Source organism: Mastomys coucha, unplaced genomic scaffold (assembly GCF_008632895.1).
Source record: "Mastomys coucha isolate ucsf_1 unplaced genomic scaffold, UCSF_Mcou_1 pScaffold22, whole genome shotgun sequence".
Lineage (NCBI taxonomy): Eukaryota > Metazoa > Chordata > Mammalia > Rodentia > Muridae > Mastomys > Mastomys coucha.
Genome location: NW_022196905.1, coordinates 38047989 through 38062620, shown reverse-complemented (window position 1 = coordinate 38062620; position 14632 = coordinate 38047989). Strand labels below are relative to the sequence as shown.

Genomic DNA, 14632 nt, shown 5'->3' with positions numbered 1-14632 from the left:
AGCTGAATAAATCCTTTTCTCCCCAACTTCCTTCTTGGTCAAGGTATTTGTGCAGGAATAGAAATCCTGACCTAGACACCTAACCGATCCCTTGTCTCAGGGTGGACCTGAGATTAAAATCCGCTTACAGGAAGGAATGTCTGGGAAAGGAAGCTTATTGGCTAAGACCTCAGGGCCTCTAGGCACCTCATTAGCATGGAGGATTCTGTTTTGGGCTTACATGACTTTTTCTTATGTGAGGAGTGTGGCACATGTTCCAGGGTAAGAATCTAGCAAGGAGTCAGAAGTCGCCAAATCTGTGCCTACTGTATTTCCAAGTCTCAACCTGCTCTACCTTATCAAGCTTCCTGGCATGGTTTTACTGTCCCACAATTTAATAGGCTGATTCAGTTTACTATTTTAAAGTTTAAAAAAGTCAGGTCATTGCTTGAAAATCTTTACATTTTCATTGAGTCAGTGTGGTGATTTGAATATTTTTGGCCCAGGGAGTGGCACTATTTAGAGGTGTGGCCTTGTTGGAGTAGGTGTGACCTTGTTGGAGTAAGTGTATCACTGTGGGCATGGGCTTTAAGACCCTCATCCTAGCTGCCTGGAAGCTAGTCTTCTCCTAGCAGCCTTCAGATGAAGTTGTAGAACTCTCAGCTCCTCCTGCACCATGCCTGCCTGGATGCTGCCATGCTCCTGCCTTGATGATAACGGACTGAATCTCTGAACCTGTAAGCCATCCCCAGTTAAATATTGTCCTAAAAAAGTTGCCTTGGCACTGGGTAGTGGTGGCACATGCCTTTAATCCCAGCACTTGGGAGGCAGAGGCAGGTGGATTTCTGAGTTCAAGTCCAGCTTGGTCTATAGAGAGTTCCAGGGCAGCCAGGGCTACAAAAAAAAAAAAAAAAAAAAAAAAAAAAAAAAAAAAAAAAAAAAAAAAAAAAAAGTACCTTGGTCATGGTCTCTGTTCATAGCAGTAAAACCCTAACTAAGACAGTCAGTATAGGTGTGATTTGTTCTGGTAATTTGTTATAAGCCATTTGTTAATGGGCTCATTAACAAGGAAGTGAATCACACCCTTCCATTTTAACTTAAGGCATGCCTGTTCATTGCCCATCATGTGACATGAACTGAATCCTCTTTTGAATAAATCACTGGAAGTGAGCTAAGCAGCTATGAGAATATGGAAAAATCTCAGTGGGTAAAACACTTTGGATCCCTATAGTCCACATTAAAAGGCAGGTACAGTAGTGAGTCCATAATCTCAGGACTCCTCTAGTGAGTCTGTAATCTCAGGACTCCTTCAGTGAGTCTGTAATCTCTGGACTCCATTAGTGAGTCTGTAATCTCTGGACTCCATTAGTGAGTCTGTAATCTCTGGACTCCATTAGTGAGTCTGTAATCTCAGGACTCCATTAGTGAGTCTGTAATCTCAGGACTCCTTCAGTGAGTCTGTAATCTCAGGACTCCATTAGTGAGTCTGTGATCTCAGGACTCCTTAGTGAGTCTGTAATCTCTGGACACCTCTAGTGAGTCTGTAATCTCAGGACTCCATTAGTGAGTCTGTAATCTCTGGACTCCTTAGTGAGTCTGTAATCTCTGAACTCCTCTAGTGAGTCTGTAATCTCTGAACTCCTCTAGTGAGTCTGTAATCGCAGGACTCCATTAGTGAGTCTGTAATCTCTGGACTCCTCTAGTGAGTCTGTAATCCCAGGACTCCTCTAGTGAGTCTGTAATCTCTGGACTCCTTCAGTGAGTCTGTAATCTCAAGACTCCATTAGTGGGTCTGTAATCTCAGGACCCCTTCAGTGAGTCTGTAATCTCAGGACTCCTTCAGTGAGTCTGTAATCTCTGGACTCCATTAGTGAGTCTGTAATCTCAGGACTCCTTCAGTGAGTCTGTAATCTCAGGATTCCATTAGTGAGTCTGTAATCTCTGAACTCCTCTAGTGAGTCTGTAATCGCAGAACTCTATTAGTGAGTCTGTAATCTCAGGACTCCATTAGTGAGTCTGTAATCTCTGGACTCCTTCAGTGAGTCTGTAATCTCTGGACTCCTTCAGTGAGTCTGTAATCTCTGGACTCCTTCAGTGAGTCTGTAATCTCTGGACTCCTTCAGTGAGTCTGTAATCTCTAGACTCCTTCAGTGAGTCTGTAATCTCTGGACTCCTTTAGTGAGTCTGTAATCTCAGGACTCCTTCAGTGAGTCTGTAATCTCAGGATTCCATTAGTGAGTCTGTAATCTCTGGACTCCTTTAGTAAGTCTGTAATCTCAGGATTCCATTAGTGAGTCTGTAATCTCTGGACTCCTTTAGTGAGTCTGTAATCTCTGGACTCCTTTAGTGAGTCTGTGATCTCAGGACTCCTATAGTGAAATAGGAAGCAGCAAGGAGGAGAATTCCTAGAAGCTCATAAACCAGGGAGGCTGGTGTGAACAGCAGAGACCGACCAACACCTGAGGCTGTCCTGTGACCTCTGTCATACATGTGCTCAGACACAGGCATAGACACACACACACACACACACACACAAGATAACATCTTTGGCAAAGGTACTTTAGTGAATGGACTGTGGGTGTTTATAGGAAAAATGGTTATAAAGCAATGCATAAGGTTCTGAATTTGATTCCCCAGGCCCTGAAAGAATAAGTATAAAAAATACAGGCAGACTTGTTGCCATCCACCCCACCTCAAACCATACAGCGGAGGTAAGCATGACCTTACAGGTTCACAGAGCTGCTGTGCCCAAACAGTGTGGGAGTTTTGGGAGCATTCCCCAGTCATGCTTGAGAATCAAGGGACAGATTCATTTGACTCTGACTTGAGAGGATCAATCAGGCTTTTATAGAACTCCTCACTACTCTTCCTTAATTTCCAAACACTGTGAAAAAATGCCTGTACCCATCTGGCTTTGTCTGCATGTATGTGTATATGTGTGTGCATGTATGCATGTATGTATGTATGTATGTATGTATGTAATATAAACTGTGTGCAAGTAGCACCCATATTAGTCAACAAGGGGCATGGAATCCCCTGGAACTGCCGTTAGAGATGGTTGTACGCTGCCATGTAAGTGCTGGGAAGCAAATGAGGGTCCTCTGGAAGGCAGCCAGTTGCTTTCAACAGCTGACCTCCTGAATTCCCAGGGATTTCTGCATGCCACGCCAGGTCTCAGGCAGGGCAAGGGTGGGAGTCGACACTCAGCTCTGAAGGGAGTTGAATTTGCTCATGATGTCGCTCTCCCAGGGGCCCTGATTTCCAAGGCTTCTGAGATTTCCATGGGAGATGACAGGGCTAAGGAGATGAGTTGCTGGGAATGTCAAGTGTTATTTTGAGAAGTAGGGAAATGTCAGTGTCTTCCAGGAGTTCTTCGAGGTTAAATATGTCTGCCGTTATTTACCATGATGTATGTGTCTGCTCCTGAACTCCTGGTTCCTAGGGCTGGTATGGCTAAAGTGAGCCAGTCTAAATCCATGCTGCAGCCCTGCTAGAATTTGCAGTTTTGCATAACAGAAAGGAAACCAATCAAATCTCTACATCAACTTCGTTAAACCTCTGGTTTGCTTTTTAATAAAGAGATTGATGCTTCAGATGTTTAGACGCTAAGTCAGGTTTATCAGACTTGTCAAGTGTTTGCTCCGACTTCTAAGTGCATAGTTGAATTGGCCAGGGTGTGCCTCTTCCTTTTCTGTAAACTACAGGGGAGTGCAGCAATGCACGCCTGTGGTACTGGCTCTCAGGAGGCTAAGGAAGGAGTAGTTCTTCAGCTCAGGACTAAAGGAATTTGAACAATGGGATCGGAGCTGGAGAAGGAGGGTACGTCGTTATTTGATTATTTTTTCCCTCTTGTCATATTGAACTCTGCTCCTTTCATCTAATTTTCCATATTTAATTTCTCCTCGTGACCATATTTAATTCTTCTTCTCACTGGCTGAAGTGCTTCTCCATGCACTCTGGGCGAATACCTCAGGATGACTCTTGCTGCCATAAAACACCAGGATCAAAAGCAAGTTGAGGAGAAGAAGGTTTATTTGGCCTACACATCCTGATCCCGGTGCATAGAGGGAAGCCAAGGCAGGAACTCACACTAGGCAAGGACCTGGAAGCAGGAGCTGATACAGAGGCCATAGGGGGGTACTGCTTACTGTCTTACTCCCCATGGCTTGCTGAACCTGCTTTTTCACAGAACCCAGAAGCACCATTCCAGAGGTGATACCTAGCCCCACAAGAGGCTAGACTCTCCTCAGGAATCACTTGTTAAGAAAATGCCCTACAGGCTTGCTTGTCTTCAGCCAGATCTTATGGAGGCATTTTGTCAGCTGAGGTCCCCTCGTCTCCAATGACTCCAGCTTATGTCAAGTTGACATAAAACTAGTCAGTACAATGAACAATGAAGGAAAATAGCTACAGAGGAAGTTTTGCTTGTGAAATCATCTGGGACGAATCTGGCACTTTTAGCTTCTGCCAACCATGTGTTCACACCAGTTCATTCACTGTTCCTGGACCCACTCTGCATGCGATCTGACCCAAGCCAGGTTGTTACTGGGCTACCCTTCAGTCATGTCTACCTCCTTCAGAGGAAGCTGTGAGGTTGCACAGGCCTCGGGAAGGTTTCTCCTGTCTCCTGGAGCTGGGAATTCTTAACGAGGCTACCTCTCAGATAAGCACAAAGGACTCAGAGGCCTCTATAATTTATGAAGGAGCTACGGGGGAGCTGGCTCCTCTTTCCTGTTGCTGTCTGGGGCTCCAGCATGGCAGCCCATGGTGAGTCCAGGTTGAGAAAGTTAAGGACCACTGTGAATGTCCCCATGGATTCCCCTGTGTGCACCCCCCTCTAAAACATCCCCGGAGAGGATAATTCTGCTTCCAGTCTTTGTTTCTGCTCTTCCCAGAGAAAATTGTCTGGAGGACCTTTGAAAGACATATGGTTCCTGTTATGTGTTTGATCTGCACCGGAGACCACATGATCTTAATAGTAGGGCTGTGGGACTGTGTATGGATCAAGTAAATCCATTTCGTTACATGTAACGAAGGCTTGGGAGTGAGACTGGCCTCCTGGAGACGGAGTATGTCACGGTGGGAGAAAAGTGGAGGGTCTGTACATACTTCAGGTCATGTGAAAAAATACTTTAAGTTTTTAATTTTTACAATAATTTTATTGGCATATTCTTCCACATCCAGTTCAACTTCAAACTGAAAACAAAATAATATACTATAACTCCTGACAAAATATGGTTGAAATTCTGGTTCCTGTACATGTAAAATCATATTTTACCGTATCTGTGCAGGATAAATGACCTGGAGCAATCTTCACAGCATCTCAGCATGAAGTGTGCTGTTTGCCATGAAATCTAAGCAAGTGCCAATGATACCCACAGCTGTGCTGAGCAAGGGGTATTCATGCTCTTTAAACCAACCCATATGTAGAGGAGATGGGGGGAGGGAGGGAGGGAGAGAAGAAGAGAGGGGTGAGTATTTTAACCATAATCAGTCCTCTTGAGATGTTCTGAGGATTGCAAGCACCTGTCCCCGTGTGCCTAAGAACCTTTCTCAAGGGATTCATTCCTTCAACTCGGAACTCCCGGGAAGGTCTTAGAGGAAAGGGAGGGACAAAGGGGTTACACCTTGCTGTGCATCTCCAGTCTCCTATTGAGCTAAGTGCTTCAGGCAAGTTTGCAGGAGAAGCAGAGCCTGAGTCAGGGAGGGAATGAGCCAGAGCAGGCTTCTAGCTCTGCCTGCAGTGATACCAACAGGCTACGCCACCGCCACCGGCTGGAATGTGTGTCAAATGACAGACTCTCCAGGCTCCACTTCTTTAAGAAGAGACTCGCTACTACCACCTCATGACTGCTACCCGAAAGATTGTAAAGTGACAGCAGTAACAGCAGCCGTAACTCAGAATCCCCCTGGTAACCTTGCAGGTGACTCTGAGGCTCTGCTTGGCTGGTGAAGAAGTTGTCTATGATCACTGAGTGAACTGGTGCTGGGGATCCAAACTCACACTCAGGGTGGTTTTGGTTCTGACACCCACTGCTCTTTCAACTGTGCATCCTGCCTGGATTCCAGCCCTTGGTTCTAATGGTACCACCCAATGCATGTGGGAGGATTCAGGCAGGATATTCGCTTGAATTCTGTGTTTCGGTTTCATCTAAGGAGAAGGAAGTGATCATTTACTTTGCAGGATTACCCCGAGCCACAGGCATGGATAGCATTGGGGATGGTATCTGACACTAATGTTCCAGAGTTTGGTGGCAGTGGTGACGGCTGTAGCAACTGTCCAGGGTTCCAGACAGACAGTTCTCTGAGCTTTTCAGTCTAAGGTAACTACTGTATTGTCAACTGTCTGTTCTCAACTGGCCAGAGCCTGAGACCAGGAGGGATGGCGTTGGGCTTTAGCTCTGGCTCTTCATTTACAGATTCCATTGAACTGCTGAGCCTGTCAACCTCTCCTTTCTGCCTGAAAGTTTCTCACACATTCAGTGACACGGTCCAACGTTATTCTCAAAAATGTTTAACAGGCCTGAATGTATTCAGACCCTAAACTAGGTACTAAGCCTATCACACTACACACACACACACACACACACACACACACACACACACACACTTAATGAATAAAAATGTAAAAAAAAAAACAACAACAACAACAACAAAAAACTACCCATTTTAACCAAATATCAAACTTAATTTTACCCTTACACCTCCTGACATGGTACCCTAGGGGATGTAATGTAGTAGTACCTTTCCAAAATGCTTCATTTGGATTAAAACTATAAACACATTACATTATAGGGTAATTTTGAGAACTATATAAATAGGAACTGTATAGCTGATAAAAGTGCTAATGTCACGTTAAATGTCTAGGGAGTGACGCTCGCACTGGTGTACACAGGGGAATGACGTGTAGGGTATATGCGGGGACATGAAGCTGTGTGGTAAAACATGCCAACAAAGAGTCCAGGTGAAGGTTCTACCTGTCTTAGCCAGTGTTGCAAAGCGGCTAAAGGTTTAAAATGACAGCCCAGAGTTGAAAGAAAACAAGTTCTTGGGCCTCTTCCTAGCTGTCCCTGCAATCACTTTCCCTGTTCTGTGATGATTAGTTAATGTTATTGGCAACTTGACTAGGTTAATATACACCTAGGGCGTTACTGTCCTTGGAATTTTCTAGTGAGGATTACCTGTGGAGACCTCCCATGGAGGTGAGTGGCAGAATCATGTGTGCTAGCATCCTTAACAGAAAGAAAAGGAGAGAAGCAGGAAGAAAAGCTAAGGTCTGGCATTCTCTTCCTCTGCTTCCTGATCTGTCAGGATGTGAGCAAGCACCCACTTACTGCCACCGGCAGGAGGGGGTCCTGCCAGCTTGCCTTCCTGCCGTGGTATATGACTGAACTCTGAGCCAAAATAAGTGTCTCTTTCCTAACACTGCTTATGTCAGCTTGGGTTGCAGACAGTGTGGACTTCTGCAGAGTGGGCATGCAGAGGTAGGTAATAAAAGAATAAAAGAGTCTCTCAGTCATTTCCCTAACTCTGGGTATTTTCCTTTGATATTACCCAAACTTTGTAAGTGCTCATCTTTTAAGGCTGTTTTCTTTGTTCTTTTTTTATTTTATTTTTGATGCACGGTTTCTTCATGAAGGCTGTCCTGGAACTTGCTCTGTAGACAGGGCTGGCCTTGGACTCAGATATCTGCCGGCCTCTCTCTGCCTCCCAACCCCTGAAATTAAAGGCCTGCATAGCTGCCACCACTGCCACCTGGCTTTTAAGTCTGTTTTTGATGTGGGATGTGAATGAACTCTTCCTGCTTTGATGTATTGATGTATGATCATTGGTCCATTTTCCACCTTGCCACAGAAGCCTTCATGACCGTCGCTTAGACTCTCGTCAGGAAAGGGATTCATTGACGTCACTTAGGCTCTCGTCAGGAAAGGGATTCATTGAGCTTTCCAAGTCTCCCAGTGCTGGCATATCTCATTTTAAAAGTGTTATGTTTGTTTTATTTATGCATGCATATGCAAGTATGTTTGTGCACTGTGTGTTCCCATGGATGCTTCCACTTACAGACATGGAGGCATTGGATCCCCGGAACTGGAGCAATAGATAGCTGTGGAGCACCCTTGTAGGTGCTGGGAATTGAAGCTGAGTCCTCTGTCAGAGCAGCCAGTGTTCTTCACTGCTGAGCCATCTCTCCTGTCTATACACATTTCAGTTTTAATATATCTCCGAGTCATTAACAGGCAAGATTATTAGTGAAGTTTTATAAAATTCTAGTTTTGGCTTCAAAGCTTCATTTATAATCATTGGTAATAGGTGCTGTCATTGGCTTTTTTGAAGCTGCAGGCTATATATCTGAAATTTAGGAAGAATATCTATGAGATACCCAAATTGCAGTAAATGGTTTGCCATTCAGTCTTTTCTTTCAGGAAAAAAAAAAAATTATATTCTGTGAAAACCCGGCTAATTTACCTTGTAGCTAATGTTTTTGCTTTTTCTCAAGACTTGTCATTTTCTTCTACAGAATAATTAGAAGATATTTGTGGGGATGGTATAACATGGAATTGGGAAGAGGGAGTCAGGAGCCAGGAGAAGGGTCAAATCATGTCCAACCATAAAAATCTCAACTAGAGAGTGGTAGGAGTGAGAACCACTCCCTCCTCTGTCTAGGATCTGCATGTCCTGGGCCTCTCACCTTTATCCCCACTAAAGGAGGCCATGTAGTCACAGCTAAATTAAACTTCCCCTTCTCAGGTCATGTCCACCAAGCACCCGGATTCCCTCTTTGTACAGACAAGGCACATTCCCAGCACCTAGCCCCAGCCAGTGACGTACACTCCCTGCTTGCCTCCCTAGAAGTGTGGTTTTTGCCTTGCTCACCCTTTGCCTGAGGTCTCCATCATTGATTGAAGGGGTGTAGCACAATGGTAGGATAGATAAACCGTATGGACAAGGTCTGGGGCTCTGTTCATCAGGAGCACATTGTGGATGTCAGAGGATAACTTACAGGGATCAGCACCAGTATAGGCTCTGGGGATGACATCTGGGTCACTTGTAGGTGGCAAGTGCCCTTACCTGCAGAACCATTCTGCCAGCCCTGAGATCACTAGTTTTCTTAGTAACCACAAATACAACTAATTCCCAACATTTGCAATGTTTACAAATGATTCTTAAAGCCAACCAGGAGTTATTAATGTGAGTAATCCCTCTTCTTGTCTCTAAGCAGTATATGAAAACTCTGAAGGATCGTGGAAAGTGTTTACTTTCCCATCCATTGTTATTTGGGAGCATGTCAAATAAATGTTAAAATAAATTAACAACTTCACTGTAAAGTTAGGCTCCTTAGCTAGTTACTTACCTGACTTAGGAACTGGACTACCAATAAGGATGCTACTTCAGGGATCTACCTGAAGTAATTTCTAAGTAACTAATAGACTTTATGTATTGTGTACTTTTACTGAAAAAGTAATTTTTTCTATTTTGTGCTTTTTTTTCTTTACAGACTTGATCAAAAAACTCTTACAGAAGAAGTTTGACTTCTCAGTTGATTCCAAGGAGGTAACCTTTTGTTTTTGTTATTAAGAATAGCAAATTTATTAAGAATAACAAATAGAAAAATCATGTTTGGTGTGAACACAGGCCTTTAAACAACCATTTTTTTTTAAGTCTGTAATTTGGTAACTTTTTTGACTAAGTATTTTTATGGAGTGTTGTCGTGTTTTATAAACCTCATTTTAGTGGTAGCAGAAATTACAAAATTGGTTGTTGAGGAGGAACAAGTTATGTGTCATTCTAAAATTTCCTGAAAAGAAATACTAAATTTTGTTTGTTTGTTTTTTAGCTAAGGGAGGAAAATTCTCTAGGCAGAAATGCTTGAGAATCCTTAGAAGGCAGAACAGGGGAGGTTTTCCAAACTGTTTGCTGCGTAACAACTTCCCATCTTTGTTCATTGCTGGGTTTGTGGAGCATCTGCTTAGGTGTGCATGCTTGGTTGGAATTAAAGGAATGGCAGAGATAAGCAAGGTTGTTCTTGGACAAGCAGGGGCACGACCTTATGGTTCCAGCGCAGAGGGCAATAAGAACATCCACAGGTATGAAACAACACACAGAGAAACAGAAGAAAGCAAGTCACTCTGAGAAGAAGCCCTTACTACAAGAAGTGACTCCAGCAGAAGTGGAGAGGACAAGGGGTGGGTGGGTAGGGGATGCTCTGGGCGTGCTGTGGACCAGGTAATTAGAGGTCAAGTGTGGAAAGGGTGAACAGTTGGTCCAGAGGGGAAGAAAAGTGACCCAGGCTGGATAATAGGAGGTGGGTGGCCAGGATTTTCAGAGAGCTTTAAAGCATCTTGCTGATCTCTGCCCAGCCCACCAGGTACCTCTGATCTGCTCCATTTACTTCTGGGACCCAAACAAAGAAAGTTCCATTGATTTTGGTTAGTTGTGAGTAGAAGACCCTGAAAACACATAGAGCTTTGTGTGTTGAATGTAGGGTGTTAAAAATCAGGGGGATGTGTTTGTCATATTCTCAGCCCCCAGTGAAGTAGGGCATGTTACTCTTTCCTATTCTGCTCTGAGGATGGTGTCCAGGGGAAGAAAGACATAGGCAGCACAGGTATGAATGTGAATGCCCACTGCCCCAATGGCTAATGAGTCCAGATCTTGTAATTAGAAACATCATCAGCTTCATCGGTGCCTTGGTTTGAAATAGGTGACACAGGAGAAGGATGACTATAAAAGTCAAAGAGGGAAACTGCTGTGGAAGGCATTTCATCTGGCAGCTGGGCCAACTGTGGGACTGTTGAAGAGGGAACCACATTACCTTCTGTTTACTACCCTCCTAGGACTCTAATGAGTATTCATTCACCTTTAGTTCTCTCACTTTATTTTATTGCCAAACCACTGTCCAGATTGGCTTATATCTCTGGGCAAAATACAATGACTGCTGCTTTCCACGTATCTGGAAAACATTAGCCCAAATGGCAAGGGTTCTTCTGGGTGTGGGTAGAAATGGGAACATCACCTCGCTTGGATCCCTGTCTGGAGCCTCGCTTGGATCCCTGTCTGGAGGCTCCAAGATGACGGAGAGGCTTGGAAGAGGTCCAGCTACCTGACCAACACCTCTTCAGAGGGAGAAGAGATATCCCTAGTCTGAATTCACATCTCATTTTCCATGCAGAAGGCACACTCCAAGGATCTCTGAGGGTATTTAGAAGAGAGCACATTGCAGCGATCATCGGGTTATACTGTCTGCCTTAAGTTCGGGCCTGAAACCTTTCTGAGTACCAGCTCATCCCAAACACGATGAAGCACCAATAGCAGAGCAACCGTTATGTTACTGGTTGCCATTTCCTTTCTAGTTTTTGTAAAGCCTCATCAGAAACATTTTCTGCTTAATCTGCCCCTGAGGGAACTGAGACTCAGCGTGGCATTAGTACCAATACTATAGATGTTCCCTAAAAATTTTTATATTGTATTTCAGGGCTGGCTACTGGTATTTCTAAAAGATCCCTAAGTGGTTATAACAAGCAACTAAGTAGGGAATCATAGGACACCAAGGTGTAGAATCACAGTTTTAACTGCTGTGCAACACAGAAATAAATTTATCCCATATGACAACTCATTTGGAAAGAGATCAGTGAAAATTCACCTACCCAAGTCCATGGAGGTGTACCATATCAAATATACCAGGCAGGCTGATGGTTGGGTTGGAGAAATTACAAAAGAATTAGCAGTTCGTTATACCTTATAAGTAGAGTGACCTTTCTAGATCCAGTATGACAATGCCAAGTGAGGACAGATTTCCACAAATTACTCAGTTGTAATCTTCACAAGAGTTCTTTTAAAATACAGATACCTGGCTACTTCCTCAGACCTGGACTCATGTACTATAAGGGAAGAGGAGCCTGGTAATTAGTTACACTGCGAGGTCCTTAGGGCTGATAGATGTGGGAGTCAAGGTTGTAGACTCACCCAGGGAGATAGAATGGGACTTGTCAAGGTGACCCTTGGGGGCATGTATATCTGAGATATCCCCAACCCTCAACATTTTCAGTGTTTTGATTAACAATTATTAGAACCACAAGCATTGTTCTTTCAAAGTTTTGAGGATCTGCCCCAGGTAAGAAACAGTTTGCACACATTCAAAAGTCCAAACCAGAAAACTTCAAAATGGTAACATGGAAAATGACACAGCCACTTTGGTTTATTTTGCTTCAGAGGACATTTAGAAACAGCAGTAACATGGCTGGAGGGATGGCTGCTTTTCCAGAGGTTCTGAGTTCAATTCCCAGGAACCACATGGGATATATAACCTGATCTGATGCCTTCTTCTGGCATGCAGGTGTACATGCAGATAGGGTACTCATAAACAAACATAAAACAAATCTTTGGGTTGAAAAGTTGACTCAGTGGTTAAGAGCTCTGGCTGCTTTTCCAGAGATCTCCAGTTCAGTTCTCAGAAGCCACTTGGTGGCATGTGGCTCACAACCATCTATAAAGTGATATGATGCTCTTTTGTGACTTGCAAGTGTATATGCAGATAGAATACTCATATACATAAATAAATCTTAAAACCAAACCAAACCAAACCAGAAGCAACCTTCTTCCCCCTCACACAGGTGACTAAAAGGGATAGTCTTATAAACTGAGCAAATTTAGATTACAGAAAAATGCACTGAGATCTCCTCTCCTCATTGTGGCTTGGTTCATTTTCCTGACTGACTGACTGACTGACTGACTGACTGACTGACTGACTGGTCTCCACATCTAGACCATGCTGAGGATTCTCTGGTCTTGGGTTGTAGCTTTTATCCCATTAGCACATTAGTTGACTTAGTTTTGGTTGGGTAAGTATTACATGTGGAGCTTGCTTTCTTGGAGTTGGTATGACAGGAGATGGCAATATGGCAGCCAGGTCTTCTAAGTGAGAACATTATCTCTAATGGCATGTTCAGGGATACTGGGTCATATGAAAGAAGATATACAATGCCCAGACTTTCAGGAGGAGGCAGCATCTCTTCTGAGACTTGAGTTTCATCCAGTGAGTGATGGATGAGCTGAATAGTCAAGTGGGAAGTTGGAGTAAGGAGGGAGGAGAGAAAATGATTTGCCAGAACAACAACAAACTTAGAATGGCTGAGAAAAATGAGGAGGTGAAGCCCAGATTGGCTAGTAAAGGTCCATGCTGGGAAGTTTGCATTAGAAATGGTAGAACATGGGAGATCTACCCATGTTCTGGAGAGATGGCTCAGCGGTTAAGAGCACTAACTGCTCTTCTGAAGGTCCTGAGTTCAAATCCCAGCAGCCACATGGTGGCTCACAACCATCCATAATGAGATCTGATGCCCTCTTCTGGGATGTCTGAAGACAGCTACAGTGTACTTACGTATAATAAATAAACAGATCTTTAAAAAAAGAAAAGAAAACTCTATAGCAAAAACAAAACAAAAGATGGCTTTTTTAAAAAAAAGGAAAAAATGGTGGAACTTCATTGGATACTGTTAAACAAGGGAAGGAAACTTCTAGATTTCATTCTAGAGGGGATACTTTAGAGAGTTGTCTTTGATTCTTGGATTATAGACAGCTCTTGTTACTGCTTCATGAAGATCATATAGCAAGCATGTTAACATCTATAATGCCCTGTGATTGCTTTTTCCCTAACTGATGATCATGCTTAGTTTGAACCTTTCAAAAACCCAAATGTGAATTCTGGAACTTGATTCTGAAACACTGATTCTCCATATGCACTCAAGAATCTCGATTCTGTTCTAATGTTGACCCTTCCACCTTGATATTTTACAATGTGGAATCTGGTTTTGGTGAATGACTCATGTGACTTTTCTGTTTTATTTTAATGCATGCTGCCTCTGCTACATACAAACTCCTCAACTGCTTTGATTCCCACAGCCAGAAAACATAGTCTTGGCTTTGAAGGTAAACTGTGCGCTTGCTCTCTGTTCTGTGTCATTGTTTGTCTTAGGTCAATGGCTAGTGTTGTCTCTGTTGGCACTTTCTGTTCTTCCCCGGTCGTTCCCCTGTGATGGTGTTTCTATTTGTTTTGTCTATGTCATCTCTATGGTGCGTGAGACCCTAAGATCAGTTCTGCTCTATGGCAGGGTGGGAAGAAGGAAATCATACAGCCTCATTCCTGACCCTGTCTGATACTTAGTCGAAACATTGGGAAGGTTGTATAGAACTTATAAAGTTTTGTTATTGTTGTTGAAGCTAAAACTAATGCACTATAAACATTTTAATACATCTTCTCTCCTGGGTTTGAGTTTATTGCTTCCTGTGGTTCAGAAAATATTTAAAATTCCTTTAAACTATTAAATAATTTTGTTTTCTGGGAAGTGGGAGCAAAATCTGTAGGTATGTGAGAATTCGGAGTGTCTGGGTTGGTTTCTTAGTTGGCCAATATTATTCTCAAGGAAATGCTAAAGAGTCAGTTAATAATGGGTGTTCACAGATAGGAGAAAAAGGCTACACACACACACACACACACACACACACACACACACAAAACATACACACATCTTCTGAATTCAGCAGCTGCCCTTGTTTTTTTTAGCATTTTTACCTTAATATTGAAGTGAACAAATTCAAAAATGTCAGCTGCACCCAAATTCATACATGAGCACTTGTCTATAGCTAATTGCTGTCA

General features: G+C 43.3%; 1 protein-coding gene across 11 annotated transcripts in view; it reads left to right on the top strand.

The window, feature by feature from the left end:
• Prom1 (prominin 1) overlaps positions 1–14632 on the top strand; it is a 115920-nt gene that overhangs the window by 36148 nt on the left and 65140 nt on the right. For 7 of the 11 annotated variants that reach the window (XM_031342140.1, XM_031342138.1, XM_031342139.1 and 4 more), the window contains 2 exons: positions 9476–9531; positions 13879–13905. In XM_031342140.1, the coding sequence (XP_031198000.1) occupies positions 9476–9531; positions 13879–13905 (83 nt within the window). The remainder of the gene's footprint in view (positions 1–9475; positions 9532–13878; positions 13906–14632) is intronic. The other 4 variants (XM_031342141.1, XM_031342146.1, XM_031342145.1 and 1 more) reach the window with 1 other exon arrangement.